General features: G+C 35.0%; 2 protein-coding genes and 1 pseudogene across 5 annotated transcripts in view; 2 read left to right on the top strand and 1 right to left on the bottom strand.

The window, feature by feature from the left end:
* Positions 1-2,984, bottom strand: part of SMC6 (structural maintenance of chromosomes 6) — a 58,352-nt gene extending 55,368 nt beyond the window's left edge. Inside the window, exon 1 of the mRNA XM_023528504.1 lies at positions 2,776-2,984. The gene's annotated coding sequence lies outside the window, so the exon portion shown is untranslated. The remainder of the gene's footprint in view (positions 1-2,775) is intronic.
* A 303-nt stretch (positions 2,985-3,287) lies between these two features.
* The window catches only part of GEN1 (GEN1, Holliday junction 5' flap endonuclease), a 31,506-nt gene continuing 12,170 nt past the window's right edge, over positions 3,288-22,623 (top strand). Inside the window, exons 1-10 of one of the 4 annotated variants that reach the window (XM_023528545.1) lie at positions 3,288-3,521; positions 10,502-10,684; positions 11,317-11,503; positions 14,489-14,665; positions 15,958-16,068; positions 18,112-18,185; positions 20,330-20,421; positions 21,752-21,902; positions 22,188-22,224; positions 22,313-22,393. In XM_023528545.1, the coding sequence (XP_023384313.1) occupies positions 10,524-10,684; positions 11,317-11,503; positions 14,489-14,665; positions 15,958-16,068; positions 18,112-18,185; positions 20,330-20,421; positions 21,752-21,902; positions 22,188-22,224; positions 22,313-22,393 (1,071 nt within the window). In that variant the 5' untranslated portion in view covers positions 3,288-3,521; positions 10,502-10,523. Of the gene's footprint in view, positions 3,522-10,481; positions 10,685-11,316; positions 11,504-14,488; positions 14,666-15,957; positions 16,069-18,111; positions 18,186-20,329; positions 20,422-21,751; positions 21,903-22,187; positions 22,225-22,312; positions 22,394-22,623 lie in introns of all 4 variants that reach the window. The other 3 variants (XM_023528544.1, XM_011356595.2, XM_023528546.1) reach the window with 3 other exon arrangements.
* Positions 15,317-15,435, top strand: LOC111737589 (annotated as a pseudogene).

Genomic DNA, 22,623 nt, shown 5'->3' with positions numbered 1-22,623 from the left:
TGCCTTTAGAGACAATATCAGCATTACAGTCACAATTACATAATAGTCAACATCTTTTCCACAAATAATTTAATGTTTACTTTCAATCTCTTATACAACTCAAAATGTGAAAATCAAATATACTTCTCAAATTATTTAATAACAAGAATTGATGTATATTAGTTTCAGCTTGCTGGTAATTTAAATTCCCTAGAATAGCACCAAGCTATTTTCCAACTTCCCTCCCACCTGTCCTCGATTCTCTTCTCAGTTACTGAGCAGTAATTTATTTATTACAGAAGAGCAAAAAAAAAAAAACATTACTTTTTGGTTTTCGCAATATTAAAAATCTTTTAGACACTGTTTTTTTTTAATGCATAATACATGATCTTGTAGTCAGCTAGCACTCAGACATCAGCTGACTGATTTTAGTATTTTACCACTGATAGAAAACAGTTTTTCAAGTAAATCTGGGAGGGGAGAGAAGTGAACAAAGGTAAGTGTGATAAGGTTCTTACAATGAGTGTAGGATTCTCTACTACACAGAAGATAGCACGCTATATGACGACGATGTTTTTTATTTGCTGTGCTTAGCCTGGGATTTGCAGTTTGCTATTAGGTTGCCATGGTAACATACATCTAACAGACATTGAAGGATCCTATCTTTTAAAAGAGGAATCACTTTGTAATTTAACAATAACGGATTTTTTTTTAAAAAATGAATGTCTTGAAAGTTAGAAAAGGTTAAAGCAGTAATATTTTTCGAACAGGCTAAAGAGACATATAAACAGATGTACTCCCCGCCCCCCAAATACTTTTAAATATTCTGGAATCCACAAAGCTCTTCATAGTATTTAATATTTCTTTACAATAAATATATCAGAATTAAGGAACAAATCATCTTGTGTTTAATTTTCAGAAACAATCTTCACAATACTAAATGCCATTATAAGTAGATAAAGCACGTTTGGCAAGGAGGGAGGATAAATAACACATTTATTTCGTTTGAAAACACTGTGTTTGAAGTGCTCCTAGGATATTGAGATGGAGAGGCCAGTAGGCAGTAAAGCATAGTCTACAGTAGAAGTGAATGAGAGAATACAACGAAGAAAGCTACAGAGATTATTTTGAATTTGGTCACCAGGAAAAGATGTATCTCATTAACTAGTGAATCAAAAATGTTAACATTAATATAAGTGATTACATTTGACCGTCAGTCATCTGGACATGAGTATATGTGTATATAGAACTGTGACATTTAAATATGCTTTAAATATAATATATATACACTATTATGGTAAAATTTTGTTACTTATTAATTCCTGAAAATACCTAGTACGGCTTTAATTTTCTTAAGTCTAAAGCTGATAGTCAAGACTTAGGCAGGTTTTATATAAAATTCTACATCTAGGCACTCAATAAAATAAACGTTTGGGGAGTAAAACCTGTTTTTCACTTTAACAACTTTAGTATGTCATGTGTCCTTAATGTTTGCCAGGCTCAATAAATGTTTTATCTTAATTACAGATAAATATAGAGATATAACTGTAACTCTCTCTTTTTCTACCCCACTCACCCACGCACCCAACATATTTAAGAATCCTGTGAGTTGGGTACTATGTTATTTTCTCCAACTACAGAAAAGGAACTGAAAACTTAAAGAGTGATAAGACTGGCCCATGGTCACGCAACACCGGCTCTATGTGACACAAAAACAGGTTTTCAAGCAATAGTCTAGTGCGCTCCAAACTTTTCTGTACCTATACACATTCAAGAAAATTTTGAATACACATTCAAACAAAATTGTTACTCTATATTTCATATAGTAATAGAAAGAGATAAAATAAACCTAAGTAGTTCTAATATGGTCCCTCCCCATCCACTCATCCATGGAATTTTCTGCAGACCATTGTATATGCCATTGACTATTTTCAAAGACTATACACAGCCGCCGTCTAAAAGTCAGAAATTTACTTTTTCTTTTTAATTTACATTCCAGAATAGCTTGTCTTTAAAACACTCGCTTTTAATCGCCTACTCAAGAATATACTCCGAGTAACCTGTCTTCAGGGTTTAAATACCAAGGGGTTGATGTTTCTAGGAATTATCGCGGAATTATCGCAGAATTATCTCAAGCACTATTGGTTTTACAGCTCTTTCTCGACCTTGGGTCCTGTGTTCCGCAATTCCCAATTGGGATTCTTTTTCCACTTCATTTCCACAAGAAAACAGGGAAAAGAAATGCCATCATGAAAGCGCCAAACATCACTATTTAATTGTTCTAGACAATACAGTTTCTGTTTTCATGACACTAGGATGTAACAACAAATCCAGTTTAGATGGTGTCTGCACACATCTCTTAAAGATACCTAAGTTGCTACTTGTGAGGTATCAGATTTGTGCAAGAACCCAATTCCCGATCGCAACCTCACCCCCTTACCTCTATCCTCCAGCAGGCTACTTCTCGAAGCCAAAGGGCCATTTGGCGCCGGGCGCCGTGTCCTGCAGCCCGAGGCGGGGTCTGCGAGCCTCGCCACCCGAGCCCCCGAAGGAGGGGCCCAGCGCAGAGCAGCAAGTTTCCCGCGGCAGAGAGGACCTGTGCCGCCTGCAGAGAGGGCGCGAAGATCCCCGCCCGCCAGCCGGCCCACCCGGGCCCACGGGGACCAGCCTGGACCCCGCGGCAGCTCGGGTGACCCAGCCGCCACCAGACGAGTTGGGGGGCCGCCAGCTAAGGGGGCAGCGACAGGGGGGTGGATCCAGAGCAAGAAAGAGCAAAGGCGCGCGCACTCACCCTACCTCGAACAAGTCGAAGTCTCCCCAAGGAACCCGATCGGCGGTCCTGTCGCGGTGTAACAGGACGCACGGCCACCCTACGGGGTCTCGGCTTCGGCTGGCTACCGTTGGTCCGCCGGAAACCGCACGCCCTCAGCGTTGGAAGGCAGGAGCCCGGCCGCCCCGGCGCCCACCGCCGGACGCTCCGCGCCTGCGCCCCGCCCCCCCCCGCCCGCCGGGACTCCGCCCGCGCGTGCGCGGTTCGGAGTTTTCGCGCCACTGGAGTCGGAAGGAGGGGCCGGAAGTGCCCGTGGGCGGCCGGGGGAAGCGGGTCGGGGAGCCGGGCTCCGCCACCGCGGGACACAGGGCGGGGCGGGGGTGGGGGTGTCGATTTGCCTAAGTGAAAGGGAAGATTACTCCGGGGCCCCGGCAACAGCTTCGCGCATGCGTGCAGCGGGCAGGCTGGGAGCCGGGCGAGCCCGGCGCGGGGCCCGGCGAGGAAGGGGGACAGTCACTTCCCGGAAGAGGCGGGGCCGTGTGCGGGGAGGCGCTGAGTTCGAAGTTATTGAAGGAGCTCTCGGAGTCTGGGTGCTAACCCCCAAACGCTAGTCTTCGTTTGGGAAAGGAAAGAGGAGGTTTTTCCTTAATCTTTTTTTTTTTTATTTTGAGAAGAGAAAATTCAGAAACTTGAAGGGAATCGTTAGGATCGAGGCCAAAGTGGCTAGTGACGGTGGGGCGTCCTCCAAAACCAAGGAAAAAGGGTTGTCCGGGTAAGTCCCGCGGAGCGGTGGAGAGACAGCACCGCCCCGGCCCTGGCACTGGCTCCTTTAACATGTTGCTTAGGGACGAGCTCTGCGTTCGCGTCCCCGTCGCGCCTGCCCCCTCCCGGCTCTGCTTCCCGAGCCTGGTGACTCCCGCGGTCCTGCGCTTTACCCGCGGGGGAGAACTTGGTGTCCGCCGGTCGCTCGGCGCTCTGCCAGCTCCGCCAAGGCCTCTAAGTTCTGAATGTCCTGCCCCCGGGCACATGGGGGGCACACTCCCACGCCTGTCCCAGGCCCTCCGGAAGAGCCTTCCCTGTCTCTGATCTCAGTAGGGATACTTGGGTGTTCCTCTTTTCTGATGTTCACGTGATGTTTAAAAACACTTCCATTACAGCAATTACCCCTTAAGGCATTATGGTTGTTTATTTACAATCATTCTTTCTCCCACGCGAGCCTGTCTTTTAAACCCTCTCAAGGATCGGAACTAGTGAAGTTTAAGTTCCTTGACAGCTTTCAGAGCTCTTCTCACTCCGACTTTAAGCTACCGCTTCTGTCTGCACATCTCCTCACGTTGACTGCTGATCTAACCAAGTAATCAATCTACTTTCATCCTTTCTACATGGGAAAAAGCAGCCTTTTCCGCTACCCCAGTCTACCCCCAAATAAATTGATGTCAAATGTTTGGTCTCCACTAATGAAATTCCTTCCATCAAAGTCACCCTTTTATTTCTGAAGATAATCAAATATAATACTCCTTTTGTGGCCCTTTGATATGTTAAGTATGATGATTAAAATACCCTAAAACACTACAACATGTGGTCTAAGTGGTCCTTGGTAAACAAGGGGAAATGTTGGGAGGTGTCTGCTTAGCGGTCAATTCCTTTAAGAAGTCTTCCTTGATGCATTAGAGTAGGTAAGGTACCTCTTTTTCTGTAAACCATAGTTCACCCTCTTTACCTGTGTGCCTGTTCTTGTCATTTGCCACATTGTTATAATTTTCTTTTTATCTCTAGCCTCACCGTATTGAGGCTTGTGCTTGATCTTTCATTATTGTATTTCCAGCACATAGAATTTCTGGTAAATAATAGACATTTAATAAATATTTATTGATAACAAAGTTAAACCTGGGTTACATTAAGCTTCAAAGTTTAAGTTATATTCACATGAAAATAAAACTGATGAAATAATTAAAAAAACAGCATTAATTTGTGTAATTATGTGGTAAATCCCATCCAGTACAATTCTGTACTGAAGTATACTATACAGTTTGCCAATCTTTATATGAAAAGATTGTCTTCTAGATGGGAATAAGATAATTTAAAGTATTTCTCGCTTCATTGTTAAATTTTCTTTCTAATGCTTTTGCTTAAAAATGAAATAAAATTGGAAACTTATTGCTTTAGTAAATGTGTCTTTTTGCATAAATTAAATCACTGACCTCTCTTTATGTTCTTTAAATTTGATTCATTAGTGGAATTAGCAAGGTTTTGGGCTTTTCTCACCTCATTCAGTTTTATAATTTACCAATAAAAGCTTATTAGCTTTTAAGGAAGTTTAGGAATATAAATTGATTTATGGACACCATATGGTTACATCAAAGGATTCTTTTTGTTGTTGTTTTAACCTGAAGTGGATTTTTAAGCCCTTTCTTTAAACTAGAAATTCATGTTCTTTCTACCAAGCAATAAATCTAAAATAGAATGATGGGGTTTTTATTTTTTTAGTACCAAGCTACCAAAGTAGGTCATAAGATTCAAAAGATATCAGAATCTCATGTTCATCTGGTTTAATACCTCTCATTTTGGAGATCTGTTAAATGTCTTCCATCGTTATACAGCTAGTCAGTGGTATATCCCATCCCAAGTCTAGCGTTCTTTCACTAAACTAAATAAGTTTAAGCCACTAGTCAGTTATTAAAGTTATTCGTTATTGGTTATTCTGACTTTGTTGAGTCACGTAAGCTTATGTCACACTAATTCTTAAGAACTGTGAATATTTTAGAAGACTTTGTAATACACATTGACAACACGATCAGATTGATGTCAATAAAATTATTACATTATAAAAGATGAGTAGAGACTAACCAAATTTCACAATACAAAAATTTCACCCTATTAAATAATAAAAAACAAGACAAAATATACATAAATTGTATTTAATGCTGAGCTACTTTCAAGTAATCTCATCTTGCATGACCTCATGCAAGAACCATTTGTTCTGTCTTTGAGTGTAGTTGTACTTGAATATCTTAAAAGCTATTGCATTCTGTTCCTTTTTGGAACTTTACATGCTTTGATAGTCTTATCATTTTTACTTAATGTCACTTCAGAAGAAGGGATGATGCAAAAAAAGTAACAAATGAAAAACAATAGATCGTGGGAATAAGGTATTTTGTATTAACTGTATTCTTAAAATGAGGTATTTTCATAAGTATACATTTCATATAATTTTATCCTTTCGGAACTATTGAGGTATTCTTTTAAAATTATCCTTTTATGAGTGATTTTCATAAGGAACATGAGTGGTTTTCAAAAGGAAATTTAAACAATTTATGTTGTAGATCTACTGAAGATAGTCCTAAAATTGTATTTTAAAAGGATGTATTACATTTAGAACACTTATGTAATTTTACTTTTTTTTTTTTGCATTTTTCAACTGTTTTAAGACATCACCATATATGAAGAAGTAAATTATGATAAACAAGTTATGTCACCTTTAAGGAAATTCACTATCCATTACTAGAGGGATGATGATTTTAATGTTTTCGGTTTTTAAACAAGATCGCTCTGGCTTCTATTGGGGGAATGATTGTATGGTGTGGAGAACAGCAAAAAGTAGAAGCAGGGGACCAGTTGGGAGATATTAACAGGTATATACAGGCAGCATTAGGGGAATATCATTAGAAATGGGGATTTAGTATAGATTTTGAAGATAGAGGACTTGCTTATCAGGTTGCTATTGGAGAGCAAAGTAAAGAGAAGAATCAAAAATGCTTAAGTTTTTTGGCCTAAGCACATGGATATTTGGGAAAGACCAAGGGTAAGACAGTTTTGAGAGGTGTTGGAATCCAGAATTAGATGCATATTACACATCAATGTAAAAATAAAGTAGGGATTAGTTGTTCTAGTCAAGAATTTAGAGAAGTTATCAGAAGTGGGCTAAATAATATTAGGGAGAATGAAGAACACTGCCTTTACTGTAGGCTTCAAAGGGGACTCAGCAGTAATGTCCTTTCCAGTGTAGTCTGCCTCTAACTGACTCTAAAAATATTCTTCCTGTAAGTCTTTCTGCTCACTTTCCAGTTCCCGTGCCCTACCCCTGATCTGTTAAATATTGTTGCTTGGCATAGTCCTGAGCCATTATTTTTTTAGTTAAAGGAAGTGAAGGATATAAAAAGTTTTCCATTGATTCAAGAAGGTCTAATAGAAATTCATTAATGGTTAAGTAACCAAGAGAAAAATTTATTGGGGCACATGGTAGAGGATAGCTCCTATAAAAATGTCCCCTTGATTCCCATCATTCAGAGAAAAAAGTGGAAAAAGACTTATTTCACAGTAGCAATTCTTTTGTGCTTGTGAAAAAACAGCATTACTACTTTATAGAAATGTGCTTGAGCACAAAAGAAACTAAACTTTTTCAAATCCGTTTCAATAGACATTTGAGAACTAGGTTCAGATGCCACAGTGATTTAAAAGGCTTTGAGATAAACTTAAAAATACAGTGACCAGAAGGATTGGCAATTGAAAGAGACATTTTTTCTAAAAATGTTACATACTAAGGAAAAGTGGAGCAAAAAACACTAGCTCAGAGATAATAACTCAAATTTTACCTCTCTGGAAATGGACAGATAATTCTGTTACACTTTTATTTTTGCCTGTTCATTATTTATAGCAGTTGTGTTTAGCCGTTGTTACAGCTTTGTCGTCTTTTGCTCATAATATAATAAAAGAATAACCAAACAGATGTCCTCAGTGGGCACTGCCCATGTTGATTCCACTGCCAGTGCTAGTTCTGTAGCATAACCACAGATTCCTATTATTTAAACCACGTTTATTTCTGAGAAAAGAAACAAATAATATGAGGAATTAAGTTTTAAGTTTAATGGTCTTGTTATATTAAAGGTATCGTTTAGGGGCCTAGTTTAAAAAAAACCCTCTTTATCTTGCTTAAGGGCTCCAATCCTTGGGATTTTTAATACATTAAGAAAATCAATTCTGGGCTTTTTTTTTTTCCCCCCCTAGGCGTGGCTGCTCTAGTAAATAATATATTACATTAAAGTCTTTACAAAATGATCCTAATGTGTTTGAAATACAGAGAGAACTACAGTTTATAAAATTAAGAGTCTCCTTCATCAGTGTTTCTCTAATTTGTTTTTCCCACAATTCTCAGAAGGAATACAGTCTACGTCACAGCCCTACACATAAATGTGTATTTCTGTGTGACATAATAAAAAATGCTGTACTACCTTACAATCTTCATTCATTTCTATTCATTTACATATGTGTAGTCAACTTATGTAATCAAGCTCTAGAGACATGATAGGAAGGATTGAATTTTAGAGCTCAAAGGGCCAGAGAAAAGACCATGTGACGAATTCCTAGGCATTCTGAAGGAAACCAGGAAATGTGAATCTCATTCCTTAAAAAGCCACACTGAAGTCATATTTGATATTAAGGTACTCATAAATTTGCAGAACATTGGTTTTTAATTTGACCATAAACTATATCCATATTCGGTCGCTTAACATTTAGGCTAGAAGTAAACCACCTAAAGATTTCAAGTTTATTTTCTCAACCCTTTACAGATAGGACCACATTTTTAATTAGAAGAATAACATATATATAGTTATTTAAAACAATATACAACACAAAGGAATATACTTTGAAGAGTCATTTTTCTTATCTCATCTTTAGTCATCCTTAACAGGTAACCTATATTGTACCTGTTTTCACTTCTAAAACTTACAGACTTTTTTATTAGTACACATAGATCTATGCCATTTTTATTGGCTGCATCATCTATTCCATTGTTTGAACATACCATAATATACTTGAAGATATGCCCTTTACTGATAGACATTTGGTTCTTCCCATTGTCTTAGTATTATCAACAGTGCACAATGAATATCCTGGTGTATAAATCTTCACACAACTAAGAACATATCTTAAATTCCAAGGAGAGCTATTGCTAAATTAGGGGATACTGGCATTTAAAATTTTGACTGCTAGAGTCAGGGTCACATTTAAATGAAATAAGATCAGTTATGATAATGTCTTTCCAGAGAGAGGAATTGCACAATTTACTTAAATAACAATCCATTCCAGTATCCAGCTAGAGTCACAAAGCAGACCAAAACTATTAACAAAAACTTCCCCCTCAAACTTTCTCTTTTTTTGTTTTATGCGTTCTGATGGTTTAAAATCTTTCTCTTCACAATAATAGTGCCTTAGAAAAACATATGTGTCCTCACTTTTTTCCCAGAATAACTACTTTTTATATTAACAAAGATATAAAACCTTAACTCTGAATCTATGCTCCAATTCCCAATCAGTGGGCTTTCTTCATGTGAAATAAATACTATTTCGTTTAAATCTGTATATTTTCGTTTGTAAAGTGGCATAGCATATATTTGTGCAGTTCTTCATAAAAATGAGTGCACAAAATAATTCTTAGGTGTCACTGGTCACATTATAAAATTAAGATTCAGAAAAGTTCAGAAAAAATTGACAGCAGCACTGCCAGCATTTATTTTCTTTGCAGCCACGTACAATTTGAGAAAATCTGTTTTTCGTATGAATTCTGTTAAAGGAACAGACAATACAGTGCTTTTTATTTAGAATGATTTCACATTATGGTCTTTGCATATAGCTTTTAGACTATACTTGTGTTTTTGTATAATACCTTGTGTTTTTGGAATGAATTAAGGTCATTATTCAGAGGATGATAATCTAGATTATATTTGTATAGTCAGACCGAATCTTCATAGCAAATGCATAATATTTTTTTAAATAATAACAAACGATGTAGATGTTTGTTAATCAGCCTATAGAAAATACCAGAGAGGTTACAATAGCAGAGTTTAAGCCAATTTTGTTTTTAAAATGTCATGTACATAGGAAAGAGTTTAACATTAGTTTTCTTTGGATAGTGGGACTATAGGTTAAAAAAATTTTTTTTCTTTAAAATGAACATGTGTGACCTTGCAATTAAAAAGCCAGTCAATGCTCTTTAAAAAGATAATTCCATATTCCTTCAACTCCACATTTTCTATCTTCATCAGAGTTTTCCTTAATTAACCTCTTATTTTTCCTTTGGTTTGTTTGCTTGTTTTCCTGTTTCCTTGCCTTTCTTTTTTTTTTTTTCCTGATTATGATAGTAGCCAGTCCTAGTCCCGCTTTAGGAAAATCAAGGAGTGAATGCTCAGGAAGGTAAATGTAAGTAACAGCATTCCTGTTTTTCAGTCCGTTTGCATTTATTACTGCTTCTTGTTAGCTGGAACAAAGCCAATTATCACCATTTGGGGGAGTAACTTAAAATTTTTTTTTTAAGTTTCATGCAATATTAAGGTAACTGCGTAAAAAATTTTATTCATGGCCACTGCTAACGAGGACGTAGGAAAGAAAGAGGAGGGATGAGGGGACTATTGATATTTGATTTATATTAAATTTAAAAATAACTTTATTTTTCAGTACTATAGAGAAGTCCATATTTGGTGATATGAGTGGATTTTAAGGACAAAGTTAGCATACTGCAATCTGCAGATAACTTTTAATTTGTTAATCGCATCAGTACTTTTGTAGCCAGTAGTTATTTACCACCATTTTTAATGTTTTAGGTATTCTTGATTCATTCTAAAAAGCTGGCTAATGAAAGAAATTAGGAGAATTATTTATATTTATGGGATTATCCTAAACTAGCTTTCAATATATTTATTGAATTTCTTTTCTGAGCTTCTGTGTCTTTTAACAGTTTTTGAAAGTGTGTTGCAGATAACAACAGAAAATAACCAGAATGGGAGTGAATGACTTGTGGCAAATTTTGGAGCCTGTTAAGCATCCCGTCCACTTGCATAGTCTTGTTGGGAAAACCATTGCAGTTGACCTGAGTCTCTGGGTATGTGAAGCACAGTCAGTCAAAAAAATGATTGGAACGGTCATGAAGCCCCATCTCAGGTATAGTAAATGTTCTTAGAGTATAAATGTGTGATTGCATAAGCAATTGATGTCTCGGTTTTGTTTCCACTTCATATCTTGTTTTATATTTTGAGATTTTAAAATATATTAACATGTCTAGATCTCCCATCTTTCTGTTGATGATTCACAAATTTGTACCTCTTACCTTTTGAGCTCCAGACTCACATACCTAGCTGCCTATTTAACATGCCCACTTGGATGCTTCAGTGACCACAGCCAGAAATTTTAGAGCCATTCTCTCCCTGTTTTTCCCAGCCCCATGTCTAATCCATCAGGAAGTCTTGCCAGTTCTACTTCCAAAATATGCTTTGTGTTCATAAACTTCTCTCGATGTCCAGAGGCACCACCTCCATGTACACCAACATTATCTCTCATCTGTACTGCTGAAATAACATCTTCACTAGCTTCTCTCCCTCAGCTCCTAGCCACCTCCTCCTCTAAACCATTTGCCACATAGCATTTAGTGGTTGCTCAATCCAGTTAAAATAAAATCATAACAAATAAAATGTTTTAGATACTAGTCTGATGTTCTTGCCATTATATCACACTGCTATGTTGACTTTTGCTATCAATATATGATGATTAATATATTACTAATTTTTAAATTTCAGAAATTTATTTTTTCGTATCTCATATTTAACTCTGATGGATGTAAAACTGGTATTTGTTATGGAAGGGGAACCCCCAGAGCTGAAAGCTGATGTCATAAACAAGAGGAATCAGATTCGATATGGGCTTTCTGAGAAAACACGGTCTCAGAAAACAGGGAGATCATATTTTAAATCAGTCTTGAGAGAGGTAAGCATTCAGATCTGCTTTAATAATTCTGGTTTAATAATTCTAGGACATTTTACTTTGATAAAGCTTGTTATATAATCATCTTTAGTACTCACTAACATTATTCTATACAGAAAGCCGGTGTGGATAGAGAAAAGAGTTTATATTTAGGACCAAAGTTCAAGTTCTGGCTCTGGCATCTTGAAACTCTAAGGTGTCGGGCAAGATTTTTAAGTTATATTTACCGCATTTCCTACTCTGAAATGAGGATAGTAATACTTTGCAGAGATGTGGTGAAATTAGAGAAAATGTCTAAATATCTAATATCTGAAGCAACTAGTATATGGACTTGACACATATTATCTTCTATGACATCCTTAGCACTTAAAAGAATTCCCAGAATAGAGATCTCATTAATGCATACTTCACTCATTCAAGATTGATGATGCTTCATATTAAATACATATTTGGCTTTCCTTAGGGCTTTGTAATTTTTTAAAGCACTTATTATTATATTTTAATGTATTTTTTGTTATAAAATGTTATATATTTCTATACAAGTTAAGAGAAATCATAAGAAAATAAAATATATTATTAAAACAATAGGAAGCTATGATTATTTTGTCTCTTTTCAAATGTATATATATTTTAAAACTTGTCACAATAGCGCATAAATAATTTTTATCTTGGACTTTTCACTTAACATCTCCTATCCATATTTCCAAATTCAGAACTTGTAGTGGTTGTGCAACATGTTTGAAGCTATGAAGTTATTCCCTGTGATTGTGTATATTGTGTACTTTTCAGCTCTTCTCTATTATATGCGAAATTATGAACATTTTTGTGTACATAGCTTTCTCTTGTGATTTGGGATTTTAAGATAAAATTACCCAAAGTGGAATGAACAGACTAAAGTTTAGGAGTGATTTTATAGCTCTTTAAATTTCAGGAATTTTTTTTTTTATATCTCATATTTAACTGGACGTAAAACTGGTATTCCTTATGGCAGGGGAACTCCCAAAGCTGAAAGCTGATGTCGTAAACAAGAGGAATCAGATTCGATACTTTGTAGTTACTTTTTAGTTAAAATTTTCATTTCTTTTAAAAGGCATGGCATAAATTAATAATCATTTTCTCCTGAAATTCTATTTTTTATTCTTCTGTGATGTTTTTTAAGAATAGTTTTTAATTAGTGACCGTTCTACCTTAATAACTCTCAGTAGTTGAAGAAAATATCTGTACTGGATTCTAATTATTTATTGTTTAATCAGTTCCTAGAAATAATCACAGTCCACATACTTAGGGACATTAAATACCCAGTATAAAGCAAAAAGATGACCATCTCTTTTTGAGAAAATTGCTCCATTCCTGTTTTTTTTATTGCAGCAATTGGGTGTTCTTTGGCATTTTGTTCAGTATTACTTGCCCGTTTTTCATTTTCCTATTTCTGTACCCTCAGTGACTAGGCCCTACTTTCAACTAATCCATGCCAACTTTTAGATAAAAGCATGAAAAGCACAAATTAGTCTTCCTCCAGCACCACCTCCACTGCGTGACCAAGATTTAGGGTAAGGAAATTTACAGCCAGCCTTATCACAAATTGTTTGCTGGTTTTTTAAAAGAATTGGAATAACATATGGCACAGGAATCTGAAATGACTTTCAAACTCTTTTGTTTATTATGAAAGGTCACTTCTTATCTAAAGGAAGGTCAAAGCAGCTATGGTGTTTCAACAGAATATCACCTGTAACAAAACCCTCTCTAAAGTCACCTGGCCAGAGTCCTGAAAAGTACCTTTTGTCAACATAGTACTTTGTCTTTTTGAACCTTGTCCACCTTGGGCAACACCTGGCAGAGGTTTTTATTTTGTAATATAGCATGCAAGCCATTAATCAATTAAAGCAAAAGAGATATTTATTCTATCAGTCTCTAGAAACAAGTAGCCTCTTTTCCTTACCATACCCAGTATTCCCCAGTGAGAGAAGGTGAGAATGAGATCTGACAAGAAAGAATGCACTAGGCTATAACACTAAACTATAAGCTATCCAGCTGGGTTAAATTCATAACCCAAAGCAAACTCGCAGAGGATTGTTTTTGCATCAGCAAATCGATGGAAACATCTTGCGCAGAAATGACTTCGTAGGAGGCCATCAGTAAGTGACCCCTGTGTGGTGTCCCACAATCTGACAGTTTCATTATGCGGAAGAGATGATATGAGGAAAGCAAGTGAACTTCAAGGCCTCAAGTTAAAATTGTATAATAGCATCGTCTTCGGAAGACCTTATGTTAGATTAACCGTCATGTGAAAAGAATTTCTGTAAAGTTTTACAGATGTAAATTTTAATGTGATTATTAAGCATTTAAAGATATTTCCAGAATCTGGAGACACCATTCAGCGAAACAATGAAAATTGAATATGGATTACTTTTTTTCAGTTAAATTTGGGGTGACATAGGTTACTAAAATTATATATTTTCAAGTGTACAATTCAATAATACATTATCTGTATATTGCATTTTCTGTTTACCACCCAAATTCAATTCTCCTCTATCTGATTATTTTGTAATCGACATTAAGAATGTTTAACTTTTCATTACAGAAAATTGTAAAAAATACAAAAGTAACCCATCACCAACCTTAAATAATTATTAACTCTTAGCCAAACTTGTTTCATCTATCGCCCCACTGCCGTGCTCCCATGTTATCTTGAAGCAAATCCCAGATATAATATTGTTTCAGTATTTCAATACCTTTGTCTAAAAGATAAGGGCTCTTAACAAAAAATAACCACGATAAAATTTTTATTATCACACCTAAAAGTTCAGTGATCATTCCTTAATGCCATAGTCAGTGTTCAAATTTCTAATTGTTTTTTAAGTATCATAATTTGTAAAACACCTAAATAGCTACTATTAACATTTGTAACATAGAGGAAGTACATTAAACACTGAAAAAATTAGCAGTAAAAATGTTGTTAGATTTCTCGCATCTACTTTCTCTGTTCAGTGTCTGGAACTGCTGGACTGCATAGGAATCCCCTGGGTGCAGGCTGCTGGGGAAGCTGAAGCCATGTGCGCCTACCTCAACGCCAGTGGCTATGTGGACGGCTGCCTCACTGACGACGGAGACGCTTTCCTTTACGGGGCCCAGACCGTATATAGGAATTTCACTATGACATCCAAGGTATTTTTTCTTTCTCTTTGCCAGCGCTTGTTTTTCAAACTACTTTTTTTCAAAAGGGATTATTAAATAATGAAATGAAATAATGTATTTAAATGCTTGCCATAATACCTGGCACGTAGCAATGGCTAAATGAAATGCTAACCGTTATTAAAAATATCATTGCCATTCTCTTTGAAATGTGGATTTCTTTCCTAAGGGCTTGACTTGTTTCACATGGTTTAATTCTAAATAAGCTTCGACAGTATATTATAAAATTGCGTATGGAATATATCACTTTGACCCAAAATTTCTACTTTTAGGTATCCTCAAAGAGACGCAAGGAAAGATAATGCAAGGATGTGAATTGTAGTATTGTTAGTAATTACAAAAGTCTGGCAAACAGCCCAAATGCCCACTGATGCGGATTAGTCAAATACAGCCATGGTTCTCAGCTAGGGAGGTAGCTCGAGGGGCATTTTGGTTGTAGCGATTCATGGCTGGGCAAGAGAGAGACTAGAAGTTTGGCGGATTGGAGCCAGGAAAGCTAAACCTCTCGCCAGACAATTCTGTTATCTCTCCGAAAATGTTAGCAGTGTGGCCATGGAGAAACACGACCTCAGAAACACTACCGTATAATGTGAGAGTAAGTGGTCATTTAAAAAGTGTATATTAGTCTACGGCCATGCTACCTTGAACAAGCTCAATCCTGTCTGATCTTGGAAGCTAAGCAGGGTTGGGCCTGGTTAGTACTTGGATGGGAGACCACCTAGGAAGACCAGGTGCTGTTGGCGTAAAATATAAAATAAAATAAATAAAATAAAATAAGGGATCGTAAGCTGACAAGGTCCTTGCAATCTGTGAGGTCAACCAAGGGTTGCCTTGCCTAAAAAAAATAAATAAATAAAAAGTTTATATTATTAACATTAACGATATCTAGATATATTAGTGGGCAAGAAATATTGCAAAATAGTAATTTTATATAATCTTACTTAAAAATATAATTAATAATGTTTGTATATGTGTGTTAAGGAAAATGTTTTCTGTAAGAAGATGCAGCACATTGTTACTAATAGTTAAGTTTAGATGATACAATTTTAGGGAATGTTTACTTTCAGTAATATACATTTTACAGTATTTAATTTTGTAAGGTGAAAATCTACTTTTAGATTCTGGTGATCAGGTAATTTTTCTATTTAAACTTTTAGGAATAATTAAACATTTAGAAACAACTTTGACAAGTTTTGTTGTCTAGTGTTTTTAATGTATAAATATTTACTTTTTGAAGATTAAACGAAATCTGTACTTTCCTCTAGGACCCACATGTTGACTGTTATACAATGTCGTCTATCATGAGTGAACTAGGTTTGAATAGAGATGCTCTGGTTGGACTGGCAATACTACTTGGCTGTGATTATCTTCCAAAAGTATGCTGAAATTTTCACATTTATTCCTATTCCTAGTGTGTCTTTTTTGATACCTTATGTGCTGCATAAATATGAATATAGGAATATGATTTAGAATATAATTTTAGGCATAATAAACTATTCAATACTAAAATAATTGGCATTTCAAGTGGCGTTAAAAAGCTGGCTCATTGGGACTGGATGTTATAAATGAGAATAGAATAATAACTGGTACCATAGCTTGAATCTCAGTAAACCATTACTCTAGATTAAGAGATTCACATGCAAATTCAACTACCTTTTTAAAGAAATATAAAAATTACTCTTTTTTTTTTGTCTCATGCCAATGTTTTGTTTATATCACGTTTTGTCACGTTTTGTCTATTTTTTGGTTTTATGTGCCTTTTAACTTTGCAACTGTGCACATGCCCAGCATTATTTTTACTGTCGCTAGGCTACTTGATTATTAGGGGAAGCCATTCATCCTTCCATGCCTCTTAGTATGGCGTTCCGTTTTGTTATGAAAATCTTCTATTGATATCTTAAGATAAACGATTTGGTACTGTAACAAATAGTTACAGTAGATAAGTGATGAATTAAGAATTACGAGGATATCCCCATTCTTACACGCTAACTATAAAGTGCATTGTAGTTCTTCCTACATGGTCCTATCATTGTGCTCTACTAAGCATCTCTGTGTCCTTACTAAATCTTCATTATACTATACTGTCTAGTCTATCCTCAGGAGACATCTGGAGAAGGAAGACATATAATTTTATTCTTCAGAATACTAAGGGAAGAAGAGAGCAACAGGATAGTAAAATTATTAACTCTAATTTCTAATTTATGTCATCAATGACCAGAGGAATCAACATTTTTTCTAACTAGTAAGTAAAGGAAGCAGGAAGAAAAAACTTTTAAATAACACAAAGTAATTTATTATAATTGTCATTCTGAAATAGAAGATTCCTGTTTCTCGTATGTAATTTTATCATAAAGACTAAAAACAGCCCAGTGTTGAATGTAAGAAAAAATTTGCAAACTTGAGCTCACAGAAACCAACTTGAGCTACAGCGGTGTTACATTATATATTAATTAGCATTAGCTATTTTGATGTTTTGTATCCTTTGTGATCAAAACTGCCATCTATTTTATTGTTTATGTAAAGATTTTTAAGACTATGTACTAACATGATTTGCCTTCAAAAAATTTAAGATGTAGCTAAATGCTAATACAAGAAGGATGATATATCACAACTGGTACGCCAAAGACGTATGTTTATGGAAACCCTCTAAATGGTGCCTAGTGCTACCATTTTAGTAGCAGGATCCTGGTGAGTTGGGAAGAGGATTCAGGTTAGAGAGGAGACCCCTTTGCCAGCAAGGATTGGGTAGTGGCTATTTACTAACTAGTTTGGAAGTGTTTTAACACTGATAAGTGTATCCTAGTCCATATTGGCTAAATAGCAGCCCTGCTTTTAAGGACATATTCATAAACTTTTACAGAAACTAGAAGACTCAATTTAAACTGGAAATTGTCATGAGAATACATGTTTATTGTGTTGGAAACTTAATGCTTGTTTTAATTCCCTTGTTATTAATTTAAAGGGTTAACTTGAAAGTCTCTTCTGTTCTCTTTTGATTCTGGATCTTTAACTATTAAATATTAATATCATTAAATGTTTATATCATTAAATGCTTTTTCCTGATTATAAAGTTAGGTCAAATTAAAATATTATCAAAATAATTAAAAAGAAAGTGAACACCCTCTAAAATTATGTTCCTCCCTTCCCTAAAATAAACACTATCAGTGGTTTGGTATATAATCCTTTGCCTTTTTGTTTGCATAGATTAACAATATAATCGGTGTTTAACTAACAAATCTAGATCACACTGTGTGCCATTCAGCAATTTTCATCTTCCGCATAGCAGTATATCTTGCACTTCTCATTACATAAAGACACCCTATTCTTTCAGTGGCACAATCTTCTATCGAATAGACTTAACGATATTTATTCATTCCCTGGTGATTAACATTTGAATTTCTTTTTCCACTTTCTGAAAGGGAGTCCCTGGAGTTGGAAAAGAGCAGGCGTTGAAACTTATACACATTTTGAAAGGGCAAAGTTTACTTCAGAGGTAACCAAAAATTATAGTTTCTCGTGACATTAGACTTTTATTCTTGTTAAACTTAATAGTGAATGTTACAAAAAGTATTATGCTCTTTAAAAAAGGGTTTTATATTTTTAAACTGATTTAAATTTTCATTCGAAATCAGTTATTTTTATTTATTCTGAACTTTTCCAAAGAAAGGATGAGAGTATATATATCCTAAGCCATACTATGTTTTTTTCAATATTATTAACTCACTACGAACACAAATAGTAAGATGTCAAATGCTTTTATTTATAACCATGGGCATTTGCCACACAGGCTATTTTAGACTATTTTACCACCATGTAAAGATAGCATAATATTAAAATAATTTATATTTAAAATTATTTTGGGTACGAAATACTTCGATGTTGTATTTACTTTTTAAAAGTGAAATGCTTGACATTATATGTATTTAATAATAGTAACACTTGATCAAAATTTTTACTCGATTATCCTTTCTTCTATAATCATACCGGTAGTAATACATTAATTCTAATTCATTTAGACTGTACAATTTAAGGATTTAAGACCATTAAGATACAGTATATATTGAAATTTACACACTATGCTATTTAGTTTTGAAAGCATGGGAATTATATTTACTTGGTGAAAGCAATGGTTTATAAAAAGTAATATAATTGATGATAAAGTATAAAATGAATAAAGGAAAGAAACTAAGATACTGGGAGACTTAAAACAGCCTTGGCCTCCAATAGGTTTGAGATGGTGATTGCACGAAAGAAAAGATTAGTTGTAGAAATCAAGAAAGAATGACCATGACAAAAGTTTGTAAGTCACTGTGCTCTTTCCTATAATGCTTCCCTTTCAGCTATAAAGCTATTGATAGGTATAAGACGTCAATAAATCCATTATTGATATCAGTGATTACTGTGCCAAAGCAGGAAAAAGAGGTATACTTTGGCACGCAGGTAAGTTTTAAGGAATCATTTGGGAATTGGGAAAAATAATACAAAGAAGGAAAAACAAGCAAATATGGTACTCGGCTAACTACAATTCATTCATATTGAAAAAGGTTTTGTAAATTTATACTTTTGGCAACATTTTACTAAATGTTGTTCTGAACATTTGAAAATAATGACATTACATTTCTTGTTATGATTGTGTCATTTTAATATTGATTAACATATTTCCCTAGTTATTTTTAATTTTTGAAGCTCTATTTGTTATTTATTCACCAGCAATTAATGCTAATTTTTAGGAAGCTTATAGTTGGTCTTTGTGGAAAGTGAATTAGAAATTCTAAAAGTTAAACGGGAACCCTTAGTGCCAGTTACAACACAGTGAGCTGAAGAGGTTAATTTAGCTTTTTACTTGAACTTTAACTTCCGTAAATAGAAGACCATCAGAACACATAAGTTTTATGATAAATACTTAATTATCCTCTTGGTGGTTTTATGTTGAGCTGGAACTTTAGCCCAAAATTAACTTTTATTTAGTAGACATTTTAGTAATATACATTTTCTTAAAGTCTTTCATGATAAACAGGTAATGTTTTTGCTGTTTACGTAATATATTAAGAAAATGATCCTTTCAAATAATCTGGATTTTTTTAAACAGTTCTTACCCAGAAGCTTGATGTTATATTTAGTTTTACACTTTGCCCTTCATCCTTATTTTGATATACGGAAGGGTTCATGTACATGATTCTGTTTATTTTATACTCTGGCACACAGAGAGGAGATCAAAAACGGATTCAGATCATTCTCCCTACATACATGTCTACGTGAAGGTTGTTGTAAAAAAAAGATGGATGAATATATGAATACAAACACACACACACACACACACACAGGTCTTTCTCTCCCTCTTCCTTTACCCTTCCCCATCTCTCTCAGTCCTTCTCCCTCTTCCTCTCCTTATCTCTGACTCTCTCTCTCCTCCTCTGTTGCAATTTTTTGTCCCTGAGGCCACATTTAAAAATCGAAGCCCACAGATTGAAGATTTCCCCAGTCTGGGCCAGCAACTTTATCTACCACCAAAGAGAAAATAAGTATGCAGGTAGGAGGGAACAGAATAGCTTGATATTGATGAGAACATGGCATTTTGGTGCCATTTTGGTGACCTTGGTTTTTTTTTCTTCTTTTTAAAACCATTTTCTTTTAAAGGTTTATGCAGTGGAATGAAACATCTTGCTCTTCTAATGAACAACCAGTAACTGTTAAAAAACTGGCTCATTGCTCCGTGTGTTCCCATCCAGGTAAGCAGACGCTGGGAATGTTATCTTAGAGCATTAGCGTCACATACCCACACGTTCATCCCTGTTCCTATGTTATATTTCACATACCTGTCTTCCCCACTAGATGGGAATCCTCCGAGTCGGCAATTGTGTCACATATACATAGTAGACATTCAATAAATGTTAAGTGAATGAAATAATGTGATACAAACGATAAATATAGGTTAAGTACAGTTTTATACTATGATACCAAATTATTTATTGGTATCATAGATCTTAAAATTATGTTTTCAGTATAGAAATCCATTTGAAGAAAAAATATACTGATAAGTCTTAGGAGAAAGTGGAACTGAAACCATTTGTTTTTATATCAGTGATATATTTATAAACTTAAATGATTTTTAATTGTCCTATCATGCATTTTTATTGTGTGCGAAGATAACGTATTAAAACTAATTTTAATATATGTTCATTTTATTGAAAATAGCTTGGTTCTTCATTAGTTTAGGTTAAAAAAAGATGTCTCTGATATGTACTAAATCAGAAGGCCTTTCACTCTCAGGAGAGATTAGGAAATGATTTAAAATCATCTTTTAAAAGAAATTCTGTTTTATCTATTTGTGTTAATGTTTCAATAACATCGTTAAATTATAGATGATATCATGGAAGACATAAATGTTCTTATACATAAGATTCCATTATCTATACTTTTTTGATATCTTATAAATGACAATTTTAGGTCACATCAATTATGCATGTTCTTCTGTATTTTCAAAACAATGTCGAAGATAGTGATGCTTTCCTTTTAAAGGGGACTAGGGCCCCACACCTGTGCCACAGTCCTGATTCATAGTTTAAAATTAGCTCCAGGTAACTGAGAGCTAGACGCTAGCAGAGGTAATTAACTGCTGTATTTTTTAAATATTCTCATTAAAGGAACCATTTCCTGAACTATTCTATTAAGTAAATAATCTTTTTAATACTGCTAATAAGAATTATATCCTACTTTTTTGTATGTAGCTATCAAATAAACCACAAAAATCTCCATTGTTGATTATTATAAATGTATAATTTCAAGTTACAAATTGAAACTTTCAGATAGAAGAGTGATTTACAGAAATAAAAAAAAGTAGTGTCATATGATAGTGTCAAGACCTACTTTATTCTAAGAATTACTATTGTGGTCATTACATAATTCAACCTAAATGAATCGAAACCCTACTATATACTAGGCACTGTGCCAGGCAGTATTCGTTTTCGAAAATTTGGATAAAGGCAAAAAAAAAAAATTGTAAAAAGCAGTACTAAATTGTAAAAATTGTACAAAATCTTACTTCGTATCTCCATAAAGGTTCACTTAAGGCTCATGAACGTAATGGATGCGAATTATGTCAGACTGAGAGACACTGTGAACCACATGGCAGTGAATACTGCTGTCCCTGTGAGTGGCACTGTGCGGAGCATGAGAGGCAGCTCATTGCTGTGGAGAACAACATTAAGAAGTGAGTTGTTTTTTTTTTTAATTCATTCTTTTTGGGCATGGCCTGTTTGAATTAGTTCCATATAACCTTCCCCCATATCTAAATGAATAACATTTCACAAAATCCATTTCTTGGTTCTGTTCAGAAATTAGGCCATCTCAGAAGATAGTAATTAAACAGTGATTCAAGGAGAAGCTTTATGGCTGGGATAGTGTGCAAAGACATTTTTCATTAAATGAGAGGAGATCGGATAAGTTCATTTTAGAATCGGATTGTATTAGTAACATGTATATAATTTATTTTCAGAAAAGCTTGCAGTTGTGAGGGGTTCCCATTCCATGAGGTAATAACTAATAATTCAAATGTGTTTATTTCAGAAGCTTTTTAAAAAACTTTGAAGCCTCAATTCCTATTTTCTTTTTTCTTGCTAGGTTATTCAAGAGTTCCTTTCGAACAAGGATAAGTTGGTGCAGGCAATCAGGTGCCAAAGACCTAATTTATTATTATTTCAGGTATCTGAAAATAAATTCTTACTTTACTATCTGAAGTTGGATACTAGGAAGATAAGAAGGGATAATCACTGAGAGGAAATTTAAAACAGATGGCTATTGACTGCTTATATATTTTTCAGCATTTATTTCTAGTCTTCATTGCTTTGCCACACAGTCACCATACTTTGCAGACCATAAAACAAATCACAGTTGTGCCATTTGTTATAAGAGACCATAAATGCCATGTTCGG

Source organism: Pteropus vampyrus, unplaced genomic scaffold, assembly GCF_000151845.1.
Source record: "Pteropus vampyrus isolate Shadow unplaced genomic scaffold, Pvam_2.0 Scaffold28, whole genome shotgun sequence".
Taxonomy (NCBI): Eukaryota; Metazoa; Chordata; class Mammalia; order Chiroptera; family Pteropodidae; genus Pteropus; species Pteropus vampyrus.
Note: the sequence above shows the minus strand (reverse complement) of the source record. Positions and strands in the feature narration are given on the sequence as shown.